The following is a 12023-nucleotide window of genomic DNA, read 5'->3' on the forward strand; positions in this document are numbered from 1 at the left end:
GTGGGGCTTAAAGCTGGGGACCAATCCAGTGAGTTAGAGGAAGGGAGTAGGAGTGTGAGCATACTGAAGGCTCCTTGCATTTCCCACCCCTTACAGAAACACACACCCCAGCCAGTTCTATAGTCACTCAGCTGCCCCTGCCCCCACCCCCCGCCCTTGGGCCTGGGAAACCAGCACCCGTCCACAGATCCTCTGCTCCTGGATCCTCCTCTACAGCTTTCTACCCTCCCTTGACTCCTCAAGAACAACTGAGGGATCAGTTCTGCAGCACTGAGTCCTGCAGATCCCAGCCAAGCCTGCCCTTCCTAGGACAAATGGCACCACAGCTTAGCCCATCATGCTGGATTTCATCTCCCACCATGGGGTTGGATGGTTCCCTGAGCCCTGTGGGGCAAAGGCATAGCCTGAGGGATCCTTCTGTCTGAATATCTTCTGGGCCCAACCCCTGGGTAGCCAATGCTGTGCCCCCTGTGAGTGCACATGGCCTACCCTCCACCCAAACTGCACACCTACCTCACACCCTCATGTGCACACACTGTGGTTAGTGCTCAAGTTCTTGATTCCCTGTCCCTAGGAACTAAGGATGGACAAGGAGGGGCCCCCAGGAGTCTGTGCAGGACCCAGTTCCCCTCTACTTCCCCCTCCACATGCAGTAGTGGTGCCCTTCTGAACTACCAGGTACACCCAGGGCTGGGAGCAGCCACAGGAAGGCTTGTGGCTCTGGAACTGGCTCCAGACACGCACTCCCGCTTAGAAGGCGAAGGCAGCATCCTCATAGAAGGGGGAGGAGGCAGTGCTGGACCTCTATTTCCTGCCTGGTCGTGGTAAATGCTGCTCATGCTGCCCCTGGGGCCGGCTGTGGTTTGTCAAAACCAATTACTCCTCTGCCTCTGCCAAGTGCTTGGGGCTCCATGAATCCGAGGCAAGTGTCCCCTTGGCTGCCACTGATCCAGCAATGGACAGGAGTGGAGTAAGGGGGAGGAATGCAGATCAGGTCAACCATCCCCAGGGGGCCCAGAACGGAAACCCACTGGGCCCTATGTGCCCTTCCCCCACTCTATCATCCAGACAGGCAGCCTCAGCATCACTCCAGGGTAGATGCAGAGGCTGGGGGAGCAGAGCAGACCCTGGCTACTGTTGCTGTGAGCTGACCCTTGCTATTCTGCTTTAAGGCCAGCCTCTCTAGAAACCCCAGATGATAGCGGGTTCACTGGTGAGCACAGTCTCTCAGTGTTGGGAGGGGGAGGTAGCAGTCTTCTTTAGGGAAGTTGGACATACAGCTCCAGTGTCCCCCTCCCTCAGTTCTCAAGACGTAAAGAGGGATGGGTGTTCCAGCCAAGCTAAGGATTCCAGACAATTCTCCCAAGGACAGCAGCACTGTCTGTCTGGCAAGGTTCAGCTGCTGGCCCCTACGTTTGTCTTCTCGAACAGCAGCCAACATGCCCCTGTCCACTATTCAAATCATCTGCACTTAAGTCTCTCTTCCTTAAACTGAGACACCCCACTCCACCTCCAAGTTAGGGAAACTCCCCCAAAAACCCCTGGAGCTGCTACTGTTAAGAAGCCCTGACCCTTAGCCCTAGCCTTGGTCACTGTCATGCCACTGTCTGGCCCCACACCTCCCCAATCCCAGTTTCAATCTCTGGGAACAACCTGGGGCTCTCTGGTTCTGTGTGACCTCCATGCCATCTCCAGCCAATCTGCCATCTTCTTTTTCAAGTTCCAGGCCTAGAGGACAAGCTACCAATTACTGACTGGGTAGAGGAGCTTGCTCGTGCCTGCCAGGGGGCTGGGGCCCTTCCCTTTATCTCTGCTCTCCTCCTCCCCAACCCCACCAGTGCTTCTGCAGCTGGTGCCCTGGATTTCTTCCAGTTCTGCATTAGCCCTGTGGCCTCTGTGTCTTTCCCCCAAAATGCCCCACTCAGCAGAGAAGGGGGAACCAATTCCCAAACTTCTGGGCTAAGCCCAGGAAAGAGGACACCTGGATGCCTCAACTTTCCAAACTGTGACTAATCCCTGAAGGGCAGGCCACTGGTGCTGGTGGTAGCAAGGGGCATCAAGTCACCCCCCCCCACACACACACACACCATGTGCAGGGTTCTGTACAGCCTTTCCATGTTCCTGCTTCATTGAGATCCTCCAACCTCCTGTTGGAAGAGGACCATCCCAATCCCCATTACGTACTGGAGGAAACAAGGAAGGCAGGAAAACAGGCCAGGACCCCAGTGGACAAAACCAGAGCCCTATCACACCGCCCACTTCCTTCCACACACCATCACCCACCATTTTCAACTGCTGCCACAGCACAGCCCTGAGTCCAAACCCAGCTCTGCTTTGGTTGTGGGACACAGGCATGCCCTACTTTCAGGGGGTGCACTAAGGGCTCTAAGTGCTTCTTCTCCCCACCGAGAAAGCTGACCTTGGATGTACCCCTGCACTGATCTCTTGGCTCAAGCTAAAGCCTCATGCCCATACTCCAAGCCAATCCTACTCAGGGCTGTGCCAGCCCCTCTTCTCCACGGCCTCCTGTGCAGAAGCCTGGGCAGTCACTCCTGCTGAGAATACCCACAATTCCAAGTCCCTCCACAGGGATCCCTGCCCCATCAAGGCTCTGCCAAGACTCTAGGAGCAGGCTCTGAGAGTTGGCCACTGATGCAGCAGTCACCAGCTCATACCCTCTGGGGATCTCATGTCACTGTACCCCCATTTCCAGGGAGCAGAAAGAGGAAGGTCTGGGAGGTGCCAGGGCTGGGGAGGCACAGGACCTGGCCCTGATAGGGTTTCTAGGAGCCCATAGCAGAGGCAGCTGACATGAACCAGGGTCTCTGGGGCAGGCATCACAGAGCATGCCCCAGTAACCACCAACACTTCTGTGCCTCCCCCCTCTGGGTTGTGTGGCAAGGTGCAGTAAGCCTCAGCTACTGAGCTGGTCCTCAGGCAGGAGTTCCCACCACAGATGAAGCAGCTATTCAAAAATAGAATATTTTTCCTCCAAGCAACAATGGAGAAAGGAAGTGGGGGAGAAGCAGGGGACAATAACGACCCCCTTCCCAGACCTGAGTCTCCCATCACAGCACTCAGGAACCAGCATTTTCAGACCTCACAGAGTAGGGGGTGCCAGACAGCACCCCACCCCAGAGCAGGGTCAGAAAGGCAAGGGGGCGGCAAAAGATAGTCTGGGGGGATAAAGAGGGGGTCCAGGCAGGGCTTGGGCCAGGCTCCCATGCATCTGCCTCTCTGTACCCAATTATGCTCGAGCAGAGGCCTAGCCACATTCGAGACGCCCTCCCAAAACCCCCCTCCTCAGCCCCACGCATCCCCGCTGGGTGCCGAGCAAGAGGACCATATGGAGGGAATAATAAGACAATTAACTTTCCATTAAAGAATAATATATGTGGGTTTTAGGGAGGCAAGCGACAGCAATCCCTACCCAGCGGCGTATTTCACACCCGCACCCTCCCATCTTCCCCGCCCCAAAGCACACCACATTCCAGTCATCTGCACCAGGGGATGGGGGCCACCGCTGGGCCTCACCAGGAGGCAGCTGGATGGAGGGTCGGGGCTGTGCCACGCATCAGGGCAGCGGCCCTAGGGATGGCAGTTCTCATGCTGCAGCAGCTGGGGGAAGGGCTGGGAAGAGCAGGGGTGAAGCTCATCTTTTACCCCTCACTTGCCCCTTTGTGCAATGCCGAGGCAGCCAGGGACCAGTGCTGTGTGGCAGGGGTTTGCATGACCTAGGGACTGTCTCCTGCCTGCCTCACTGTGTGTTGGGTTCCCAACCTCTTGGATTGCCCTTGCCTGACCTTCCAGGGTGACTTCCATCTCCTGGATGTCTCTCCTTCCAGTCCCTTTTCCTTTTCTGCCCCAGGTCCTCCACTATTTTGAGGTTCCTTGGCACCCTTGGTACTAACTTCACTTGGGATGCCCAGAGCCCACTCTCCCCAAGCAGGCACAGACAACAAGCCCTCAGGCAGTGTCCCCTGAGTTAGTGTGAGAGTGGGCACATGTTTAGGAGATGGTGGTTTCAGCTGGGATGGGAACAGACGTGTCTCAAAGGCACTTGTGTTGCCTCCCTGAATGGGACCCGGGATATGACCAGACGTTGGTTCATGCAGGGAGCCAGCTCCAGAGGTGACACTGGGAGAATGTTAATTACACATTTCCAGAGAGCCCAGAGCAGAGGTAGACATGGACAGAGGCAGGCAAGATAGGGTCATTATTGGCTCAGAAATGCCATTCTTGCCTACCAGTAGAGATGAAGGCACACAGACACCATGCATCTGAACCAAGGCTCTGGAGGGGTAATACAGGGCAGAGAACAGGAGACTGGGGGATGGAGATCCCAGTTCTGGAGTCTGCTTCTCTATAGATGCAGGCTCAATAGCCAGGCAGTTCCTCTGACTCAACACCTCCCCCAACATACCAGAATTCAGGGATGGCCTGCCTGGGATCCCTGGATGGGATCGGCTGGTGGAGGCAGTTGGCCAGAGCCTGGATTTCCCCATTTAATGATAGGAACATGGTAAGACTCAGATTTGGAATGAACCCCAGGTCTCATTCCTCCTCATGTCTGACCAGAATCCCTCCTGTTTTGCCTTCCTGCCAGTGCTCCTTGTACTCTAGCCAGCCCAGCAGAAAGGTTCCTGTATATATCTTCCAGAGTGACCTGGGCTCCAGAGAAGGAAGACCTGCCTGTCTCCACATCCTCTCCCAAGCACCCCCAGGGACCTGATGAATTATTCATCCCGATCAGCCTCGTTATGCAAATGAGCTCAGAGCCCAAGCATATGCTCTGTGCTCTCCCCCAGGATGGGGACAATATGGTGCTGATGGGAGAAGGTAGAAAGGGTTCTGGAGATGCTGATCAATCCCCAAGGACTCTGGAGGGGACAGACTACAGCAGAGGGTCACACTTTTGTGGCCTGTTCAGGACAAGAGTGGGCCAGGTTAGGCTACCCAGGAGGGTGTGGCTCAGCAGACTTGCCAAAATGGGAATAGGAATGACAAATGACACTGGGCTTAGCAGGAGTCCTGTTGTGTGCTGGTTCTAGGTTAAATGAGGAAAGGTATGGGGGTGGGGGGGGTCTTCCCAGCTAGCACACACCTCCTGCTGAGGCATGTCACAGTCTCCAATCTGCAAACAGGCCATAGTCAACCCCCAGCCAAGCCTATGGGGTTGTGGTAAGGTCGGGAGGAGGAAAATGCCAAGGCAAGGAAAACGCTCCCAAATGCCACTGTCTGCAGTTTCTGCACTTGTGCAGCTGCCAGCCCTCATTGCTCTGAGCTCCTGGGGGTGGGGCAGGCAGGGAGGGCGGGCATGGATGGAGAGAAGGCCAAGAGAGCTCAGATGCTAGGACCGCCCAGCTGTGGGTGAATGGGGGATGCTTGGAATCGGCTGTGGGAGTCTAAGGAGGAGTAACTTCCTCAGGGGCCAAGGCTGTTAGCCTGGTGGAGCTGAAGCCCAGGTCCAGGACAGCACCTGCCACTGGGTCAGGCTCTGCCCCAAGCATCCTCCTGACCTGTTAGAGCCAGGCCTGGGCTGGGCACATGGGCTTGTCATGTGGCTTGGAAGGAGGACAGTGGTAGCTTGGTCAGGGTTGCAGGTGAATTGTGCCTGGGCAAGGAGCCAAACCCTGTTGGCTCCCTCCTGCTCCCATGGGCTTGCCCTCTTCCCCTGGAACTCTGCGCCAGCTCCCCACTTCTCCAGAGTGTCCTGGGCCAAGAAGCAGCCCCAGAGCTGTCAGCAGGAAGGAAGAGACTGAGGAAGCAGGTGAGAAAAAAACTGGGGCAGGACAGAGAGCTGGCAGTCAGCACGCAGGGGGCTGCCAGCAGGAGCAGGACACCAGGTCAGCACTTCCCCACTGCCTGCCAACAGCTGCCAAGTTCCCCATTGCTCAGCTCCCCATGTCTACCCAAGAAGGGAGGCATAGCTAGAGAGAGGCAGTGCCCTGCTGCAGGAGTCAGAACCTAGCCCAACACATGCTGTGAGGCCAGTACCTTCAGTGTCCAGCATCACTCAAGTCCTATAGGAAGAGAAGGGACACATCCTGAGAGTGACAATAATCTTTGAGGGAAACTCAAATTTGATTTCTAGAAAAGGGGGCGGGTCTGCACCAGTCTGGCCATCATCATCCTCACCTACTCATTAACGACACACTTCCCAGGCAGGCCATAGGTAAAAAAACAAGCACCCAAGAGGCTCCCAATTTCAGTCAGGGACACATGGTGGAAGTTCTGGGCTAACATTCCATCCCATAATTTCACCACCCAGGAAGAACAAAGACCCATACAGAGCAGAGCCCCAGGCCCAAGGTCCAATGTATGTGCATCACTTTCTCACTTACCAATTTTCATAGTCTGTGTCGCCCTGCAGTGTAACATAAACGTCCACCAGCTCAGGACCCAACGCAGGGAGGGGTCTGTACTCAGGGTACATGAATACCCCCTTCCTTTGGGCATCTGGCATGTCCTGCGAGGCCAGTGGGAAAGGCGCATGCTGCACACTGCAGGAGCTATCCTTCCTGCACTCACCTACGCGGCTGCACTTGGCAGTGCCTGCTTAGAGCCTGGTTAGTGCTGAGTGCTATTCCTGAGCCTAAATTGACTCCTGTTCCAGAACAGCTCTTCCTACAGTGCGTGCTATGGAAAGCTCTGCTGGCTTCCAAGTGCAGCTGAGTCATGGAGAGTTCACAGGAAGAGTGGGACGGGGGCTAATGCAGTTCAAGCCTCACAGACTGGGAAACGGAGGGGTCCTTGCGTGCCAGGCACAGTGCAGTGGGAGGATGTGCAGGAGGACTGGCAGTTCAGACTTCCAGACCCAGACCCCCTTCCCTGCCTTGCCCTCCCTGGTAGATATCCCCAACCAGCTCCACGCAGTGTCAGAGGTCTGACCTAAACACACTCACCCCTACTTCCATTTTTCTGGGTACCTGCAAGAAGCCAAGCATGGGAAAGAATGAGGGACACTCCCCTGCTCCACAGATGTCACATCTCACCCTGACCCTAACCAAGAAGAAGGACAAGATATCAGGGGGACAGGCAATTACAGAACGCTGCATTTGGACTCACAGCTGAGCTCCAATAGGAATTCCATTTCCTCTACTGTCCCTGGGCCAGGTATCAGCAAGAAGAGTCCCATTCATGCCTCTGTTCAGTTCTGGGCAGCACCTCCTGGCCCAAGTCTCTTGCAGCAAGATCCCCAAAGACCTCCCAGCCCCCAGCAACCCCACTTGCAATATCTAGGAGCTCCATTCTCCAGGCGCCTGCATTTCCACATAAAGAGCACCGGCTGCGGAGCCCGCGGCCTGACAGCAGCACATTTCACAGCCTTCTGGGGGAGACGGATGGCCTGCTCTTCACATCACTATTTCAAACATTAACATAATCTCCCAGGATGAATGTGGTTGCTGGCGCCCAATCAATCACCCCTCCCGCACCTTGCACCCTCATCCCGCCACGGCGCACACAGGCTTCCTACTCCTCTTGTGCCTGCCACATGCCTTCAGTGCTGCTACCCCGGTGGGGGTGCGGAGGATCTGGCTTGGCCATCCTCTTCTTTAGGGGGCAGTCCCTTCAGCGTCTGAGCATCCTGTGTCCACCAGCTACTCCAGGGCCTGGGCTCGCACCATTGGCTTTAGCTTCAGCACAGAGCTCACCACCAAACCCTGAGATGCCCACATCCTATCAGAGGGATAGCTCGCTGCTCCACAGTCATGAGTGTGTGGTGCAGCCAAACAGCCTCCAAACTGGCCCACAAGATGGATAGTGAAAGGAGGGCACAAGATGGATAGTGAAAGGAGGGCTCGGTGCCGGCAGAGTAACAGAGCAGGCACCAGGGACCATATTCATTCCCGGGAAGAGTGGATACAGACTTGAGATGGAGCAGGGTGCCACTGCTTTCCCAGCTATTTCCTACTGACTTATCCCCCACCAACACCTCAGCCACCCAAATCCTCCCCATCATTTACCTCACGGAGCTGCTGGACACCTCCGAAAATGCGCATCACGCCTTCAATCTCCTGCTCCAGGCGCCGGGCCCAGTGCTGCATCCTGTGTGCAAAGAGGACAGCTGAGTCAGGAGTAGCCCCTGCCGCTCTACCACCCTGGGGGAATCTGGGCAGCCATACCCTCACAGCCCAGTTTTCACTAGTTGAGAACCAGAGACTGGGAGCTAGAATGCACCTGCAACTCCCCTTTGAACCCCACTCCCACAACTTCGGGGCTTCCTGGCTTCTCATGCTCTGCAGGCAGCCGAGGAGAGCAGAGGTCATTGTCGACACACTCTGGGAACTCAACAGCCCTGAGAGGACTGCAGGGAAAGAGATGTGCTCGTGAACAACAGCTGTCCCAGACACACGGGACTTCTGGATACCAGGGAGAAGGGCTTAGGATGGAGCCAGGTGAAGTCTGTTGGAGTTTCCTGTCCCCAAGACCAGGGAGGGGCTAGTGAGCGCAGCTACCAGAATCACATTGTTGTATGATGGACCATGGAGAGCCTGCAGCTGAGATGGCACCACTGACCCATACGCTGGAAGACGATGCCTGGCTAAGGCTGAGTGTTGGTTCTCCCACATGTGCCACCCACACAAGGGTCCAGGGCAGGCCCTTCTGCCCCTTTCTGGGAGCCTAATAACTTCCATGGATCCTTCACCTGAGCCAAAAGCCCGAGCAGTCTCCCTCTCGGAGACCAATGCCACCCTGGGACTGGTGCAGCGCACCTTTGCCTCGGTTGCCTCTTCTACAGTGTGGGGGTGAGGTGGGCTACCCCTGAGGGTGCCACAGGAACACATGGGAAGAGGCAAGACATGCGCACTGCTAAGGAATCTTGGTGAGTGGACAGGATGGACAGGTGGTCATGCAACCGTAAATCTTTAGTCCCACATCCCAGAAATAGGAACGAATCTGGGAAGAGGCCCTGCCCAGGCCCAAACCCTTCCAACAGGACCAGCTAAGAGAAGCCCTTGCCAGAGGTTGCCAGAGGGACATGCTGCTCCCTCCAACAGTGCACTCCATTAGGAGCAGGCCCCCAGCTTCCCGTGTCTGCAAAGGACTTGGTCTTGCCCTTCCCACTTGACTTGTTCTGGCATACAGACCATGTCCCTTCCAGGAAGATCCACAGGACAATCACCACAAGGCTTCGAACAATTTGTTAATCAATCCCAATAACACAGCATGATAGGGGTAGGTGCTGCCTGTCCCTGGAGCCCAGGGATCTCTGAGGAGATCATTGCTGGCCCTGATGCCCTTCCTTGGGCCTGCCACTTCCCCCAGTGCCATTTGGGGCCAGAACCCTCTTCTGGATCCCTGTGACCCAAGAATCAAGCGTCTTCCCCAGTTCCCTACCCCCAACCCCTCCTCAGGCCTGTTGCTGGAAGAGGGGTGGTGGCTGGGCCAATGCCACTGTGCGTGCCCCGGTCGGTTGGCATGGGAACTTGGAGCAGGAGGCGGGCAGATCACTAATTGCAATTTGCCAAGCTGAATGTCAGGACCATGATGGAAAAAAGAATCAACATCAAAAGAAAGAGGTATTAGCTTTGGCTTGTTGCTGGCTGAGCCACTGCCTGATTTCCACCTCCGTTCCCCACCATAGGGGGAAAACCCAACCCTGAGTCCACGTGGGGACCATCCTGCCGGTTAGGTTCTAACAGGCAATCAGGCTGTAGCAGCAGCCTACAGAGGGCAAAATGCAGAAGAGAATCGGCTCTTTGGCCCCTGGCCACCAGGCACTGATCTCTTGGCCCTGGCTACAAGTGGACAATGTGGCAGGTGGCTCTTTGTGTTCTTGAGACAAAGCCCTGGGATTTAATGCTGGGATGGGCTCCCACACAGTTCTGTGTTCAGGCAGGCAGACAGGTGGCAGACAAATGGGCAGGGTCGAGGAGCTGATCTCCAAAGGGAGCCATTAGCTTTGCTCTGGCCCTGACCCTGACTCAGCCGTTCACTGGTCTAGGGCACAAAAATTCCAACCATAATCTTTCCCAAATCAAGTGAAAGGTATAGTGCCACTTGCCCTGTCACATCAGTCCTCACAAAGCAGCGCACAGGATCATTCACAGCTCACAAATAAGGAAACTGAGGCACAAGGGGCTTGCTTAAAGTCACCACCCAGGAGGTGGCAAACATGGGACTTGATCCAGAAGGGTGCCACAGTCACAAGCGCTGCCCTTCCCCCTTTACCTTACAGTTGGGATCCATCATTGCAGGGACATTCACACCACAGAATGTGCTGGAAACTGCCTGCCTCCTGCCCAGAGAGCAAATTGCAGATGTTACCATCATGCTACCAATGCTGCTCCGGGCTTGGATTATTTTCTGGTCTATAGGTCTCTGTTTCCAGGATTTCACAGATAAGTAAAAGAAAATTAATTGGGACGACAAACATGGATGCCAAATCCTTATTTTCCTCAGATAACACTTTATTACAAACATCGTTTCCTCTAAAAAGCCCACTGCAACACCAAAATCATTTTTAGAAGAACCAAATCCCAGGGCAAACTCCAATTCTTTCTCAAGATGTATTATTTTCTCTCCTCATCTCTCTGCACCACACATGCATGCACACACAATCTTCCCATTCCTGCCCCAGGATAAGCAGCCCCTCTGCCAGGGGCTGTGGGGACTGGCCCACTGTGACACGGTGGGACACATTCATAGTCTCGGAGCCTCAGGGTGGCTCTGGTAGCCTGGTAGCCTGTACCTGACAGTAGCCCTTAAGTCCCAGCTGCACTGCCCATCGGCATATGACAGGGAAAGCAAGTTACTCTGATAATTCACCTAAATCAAACCAATTAGGAAGGTGATATGTGTGCTCCAGAGTTAAAGAGAACATGATGATGGATCATTCTTTTCAGTGTCACAGGGATGTGACTTTGTGGGTTCTGGGGTTTGGTCAGTGTCCCATTGCCAGCTCAAGGGCTGACACACGGGCACAGAGGAGTCAGGAGCTGACAAGGCACCTGAAGGAATGCAGCCACTCTCCAAGCCAAGCCCAACTCTGGCCAGGACAGTCACCTTCACTCCAGCAGAATAGCATGGGGGCTGCAGAAGGATGAGGTACACTGGAGTCAAAGCACAACTGATCATACCGTGAAGATCTTCCCATCAGCCTGGGCCCAGGTGCTTGGTTCTGCTAGCATTTCTCTGGCTGGACAGTACTATATTCCCATCAGGGAGGTCCACCTGCTAGATGTCCATAGCCTTGTGATTTTCCATGCCTGTCATCGAGGAGCCATTGGTTATTCTAAGTGAGTCTATGTGCCAAATTAGCACGAAAGTGAGGAGAGATTAGGAGACAGGCATACATCAGGGGCATGAGAAGCTGGGAATGAACTACCTCCTCCAATGTGCCTCCACCTAAGCAGCTCCACTTCACAGATGAGAAAACTGACGCCCCTGGAAAGGACAGGCTCAGAGTCACACACTTAAGACAGAAGCCAGACCTGTGTTCCTGATTCCAGTAGGACCATGACCCTTTCCTGCCAGGACACTGAAGCCTCATAGGAGAGGCTGCCTGTTCTGCTCCTGAGTGAGCTTGGCTTTCCCATCTGTGAATGGAGTTCATGACAAATGGCTAAGTTGCTTCCTGCTCATATTCACTGCCCACAACTTAGCAGATCCCTGAGGGTAGAAGACCATCCAAAATATTCCCCTGCCCCAAGATCTGGGCTCCCCTGCATGCTCAAGGAAATCTTCAGTAAATGTCTGGGAGGAAAGTGGGCAGAAGGAGTGGCTGCAGGCAAGGCTGGGCAGGCAGAGGTTGTGGGACACCAGGCTCTGGTCTCTGGGGTCCATGGCAGAACCAAGGAGTGGTAAGGAGAGAGAAAGGGTTCACTACTAAGGTAAGGGAGCAAATTCATCCATGTAGACAGTGAGAAGTCTGGGGAGACCCCAGCTCTGAGGCCAGCTGCAAAGGCTTCTGCAGAGAGGAGGGACAGAGGAGAGAAAGGAAAGGGGCCGTGTGCAGATGCGGCAGCATAGATTAAACTGTTGCCAGTTGTTAATTTTATATGTGAAGTTGTTGATCA

At 54.9% G+C, this 12023-nt stretch overlaps 1 protein-coding gene across 3 annotated transcripts in view; it reads right to left on the reverse strand.

The window, feature by feature from the left end:
* The window catches only part of CACNA2D2 (calcium voltage-gated channel auxiliary subunit alpha2delta 2), a 126639-nt gene that overhangs the window by 92933 nt on the left and 21683 nt on the right, over positions 1–12023 (reverse strand). For all 3 annotated transcript variants that reach the window (XM_040994532.1, XM_040994533.1, XM_040994534.1), the window contains exon 2: positions 7968–8049. In XM_040994532.1, the coding sequence (XP_040850466.1) occupies positions 7968–8049 (82 nt within the window). The remainder of the gene's footprint in view (positions 1–7967; positions 8050–12023) is intronic.

This window comes from Ochotona curzoniae, unplaced genomic scaffold (genome assembly GCF_017591425.1).
Source record: "Ochotona curzoniae isolate NIBS_2020 unplaced genomic scaffold, NIBS_Ocur_1.0 contig_908, whole genome shotgun sequence".
In the NCBI taxonomy this organism is placed as follows: domain Eukaryota; kingdom Metazoa; phylum Chordata; class Mammalia; order Lagomorpha; family Ochotonidae; genus Ochotona; species Ochotona curzoniae.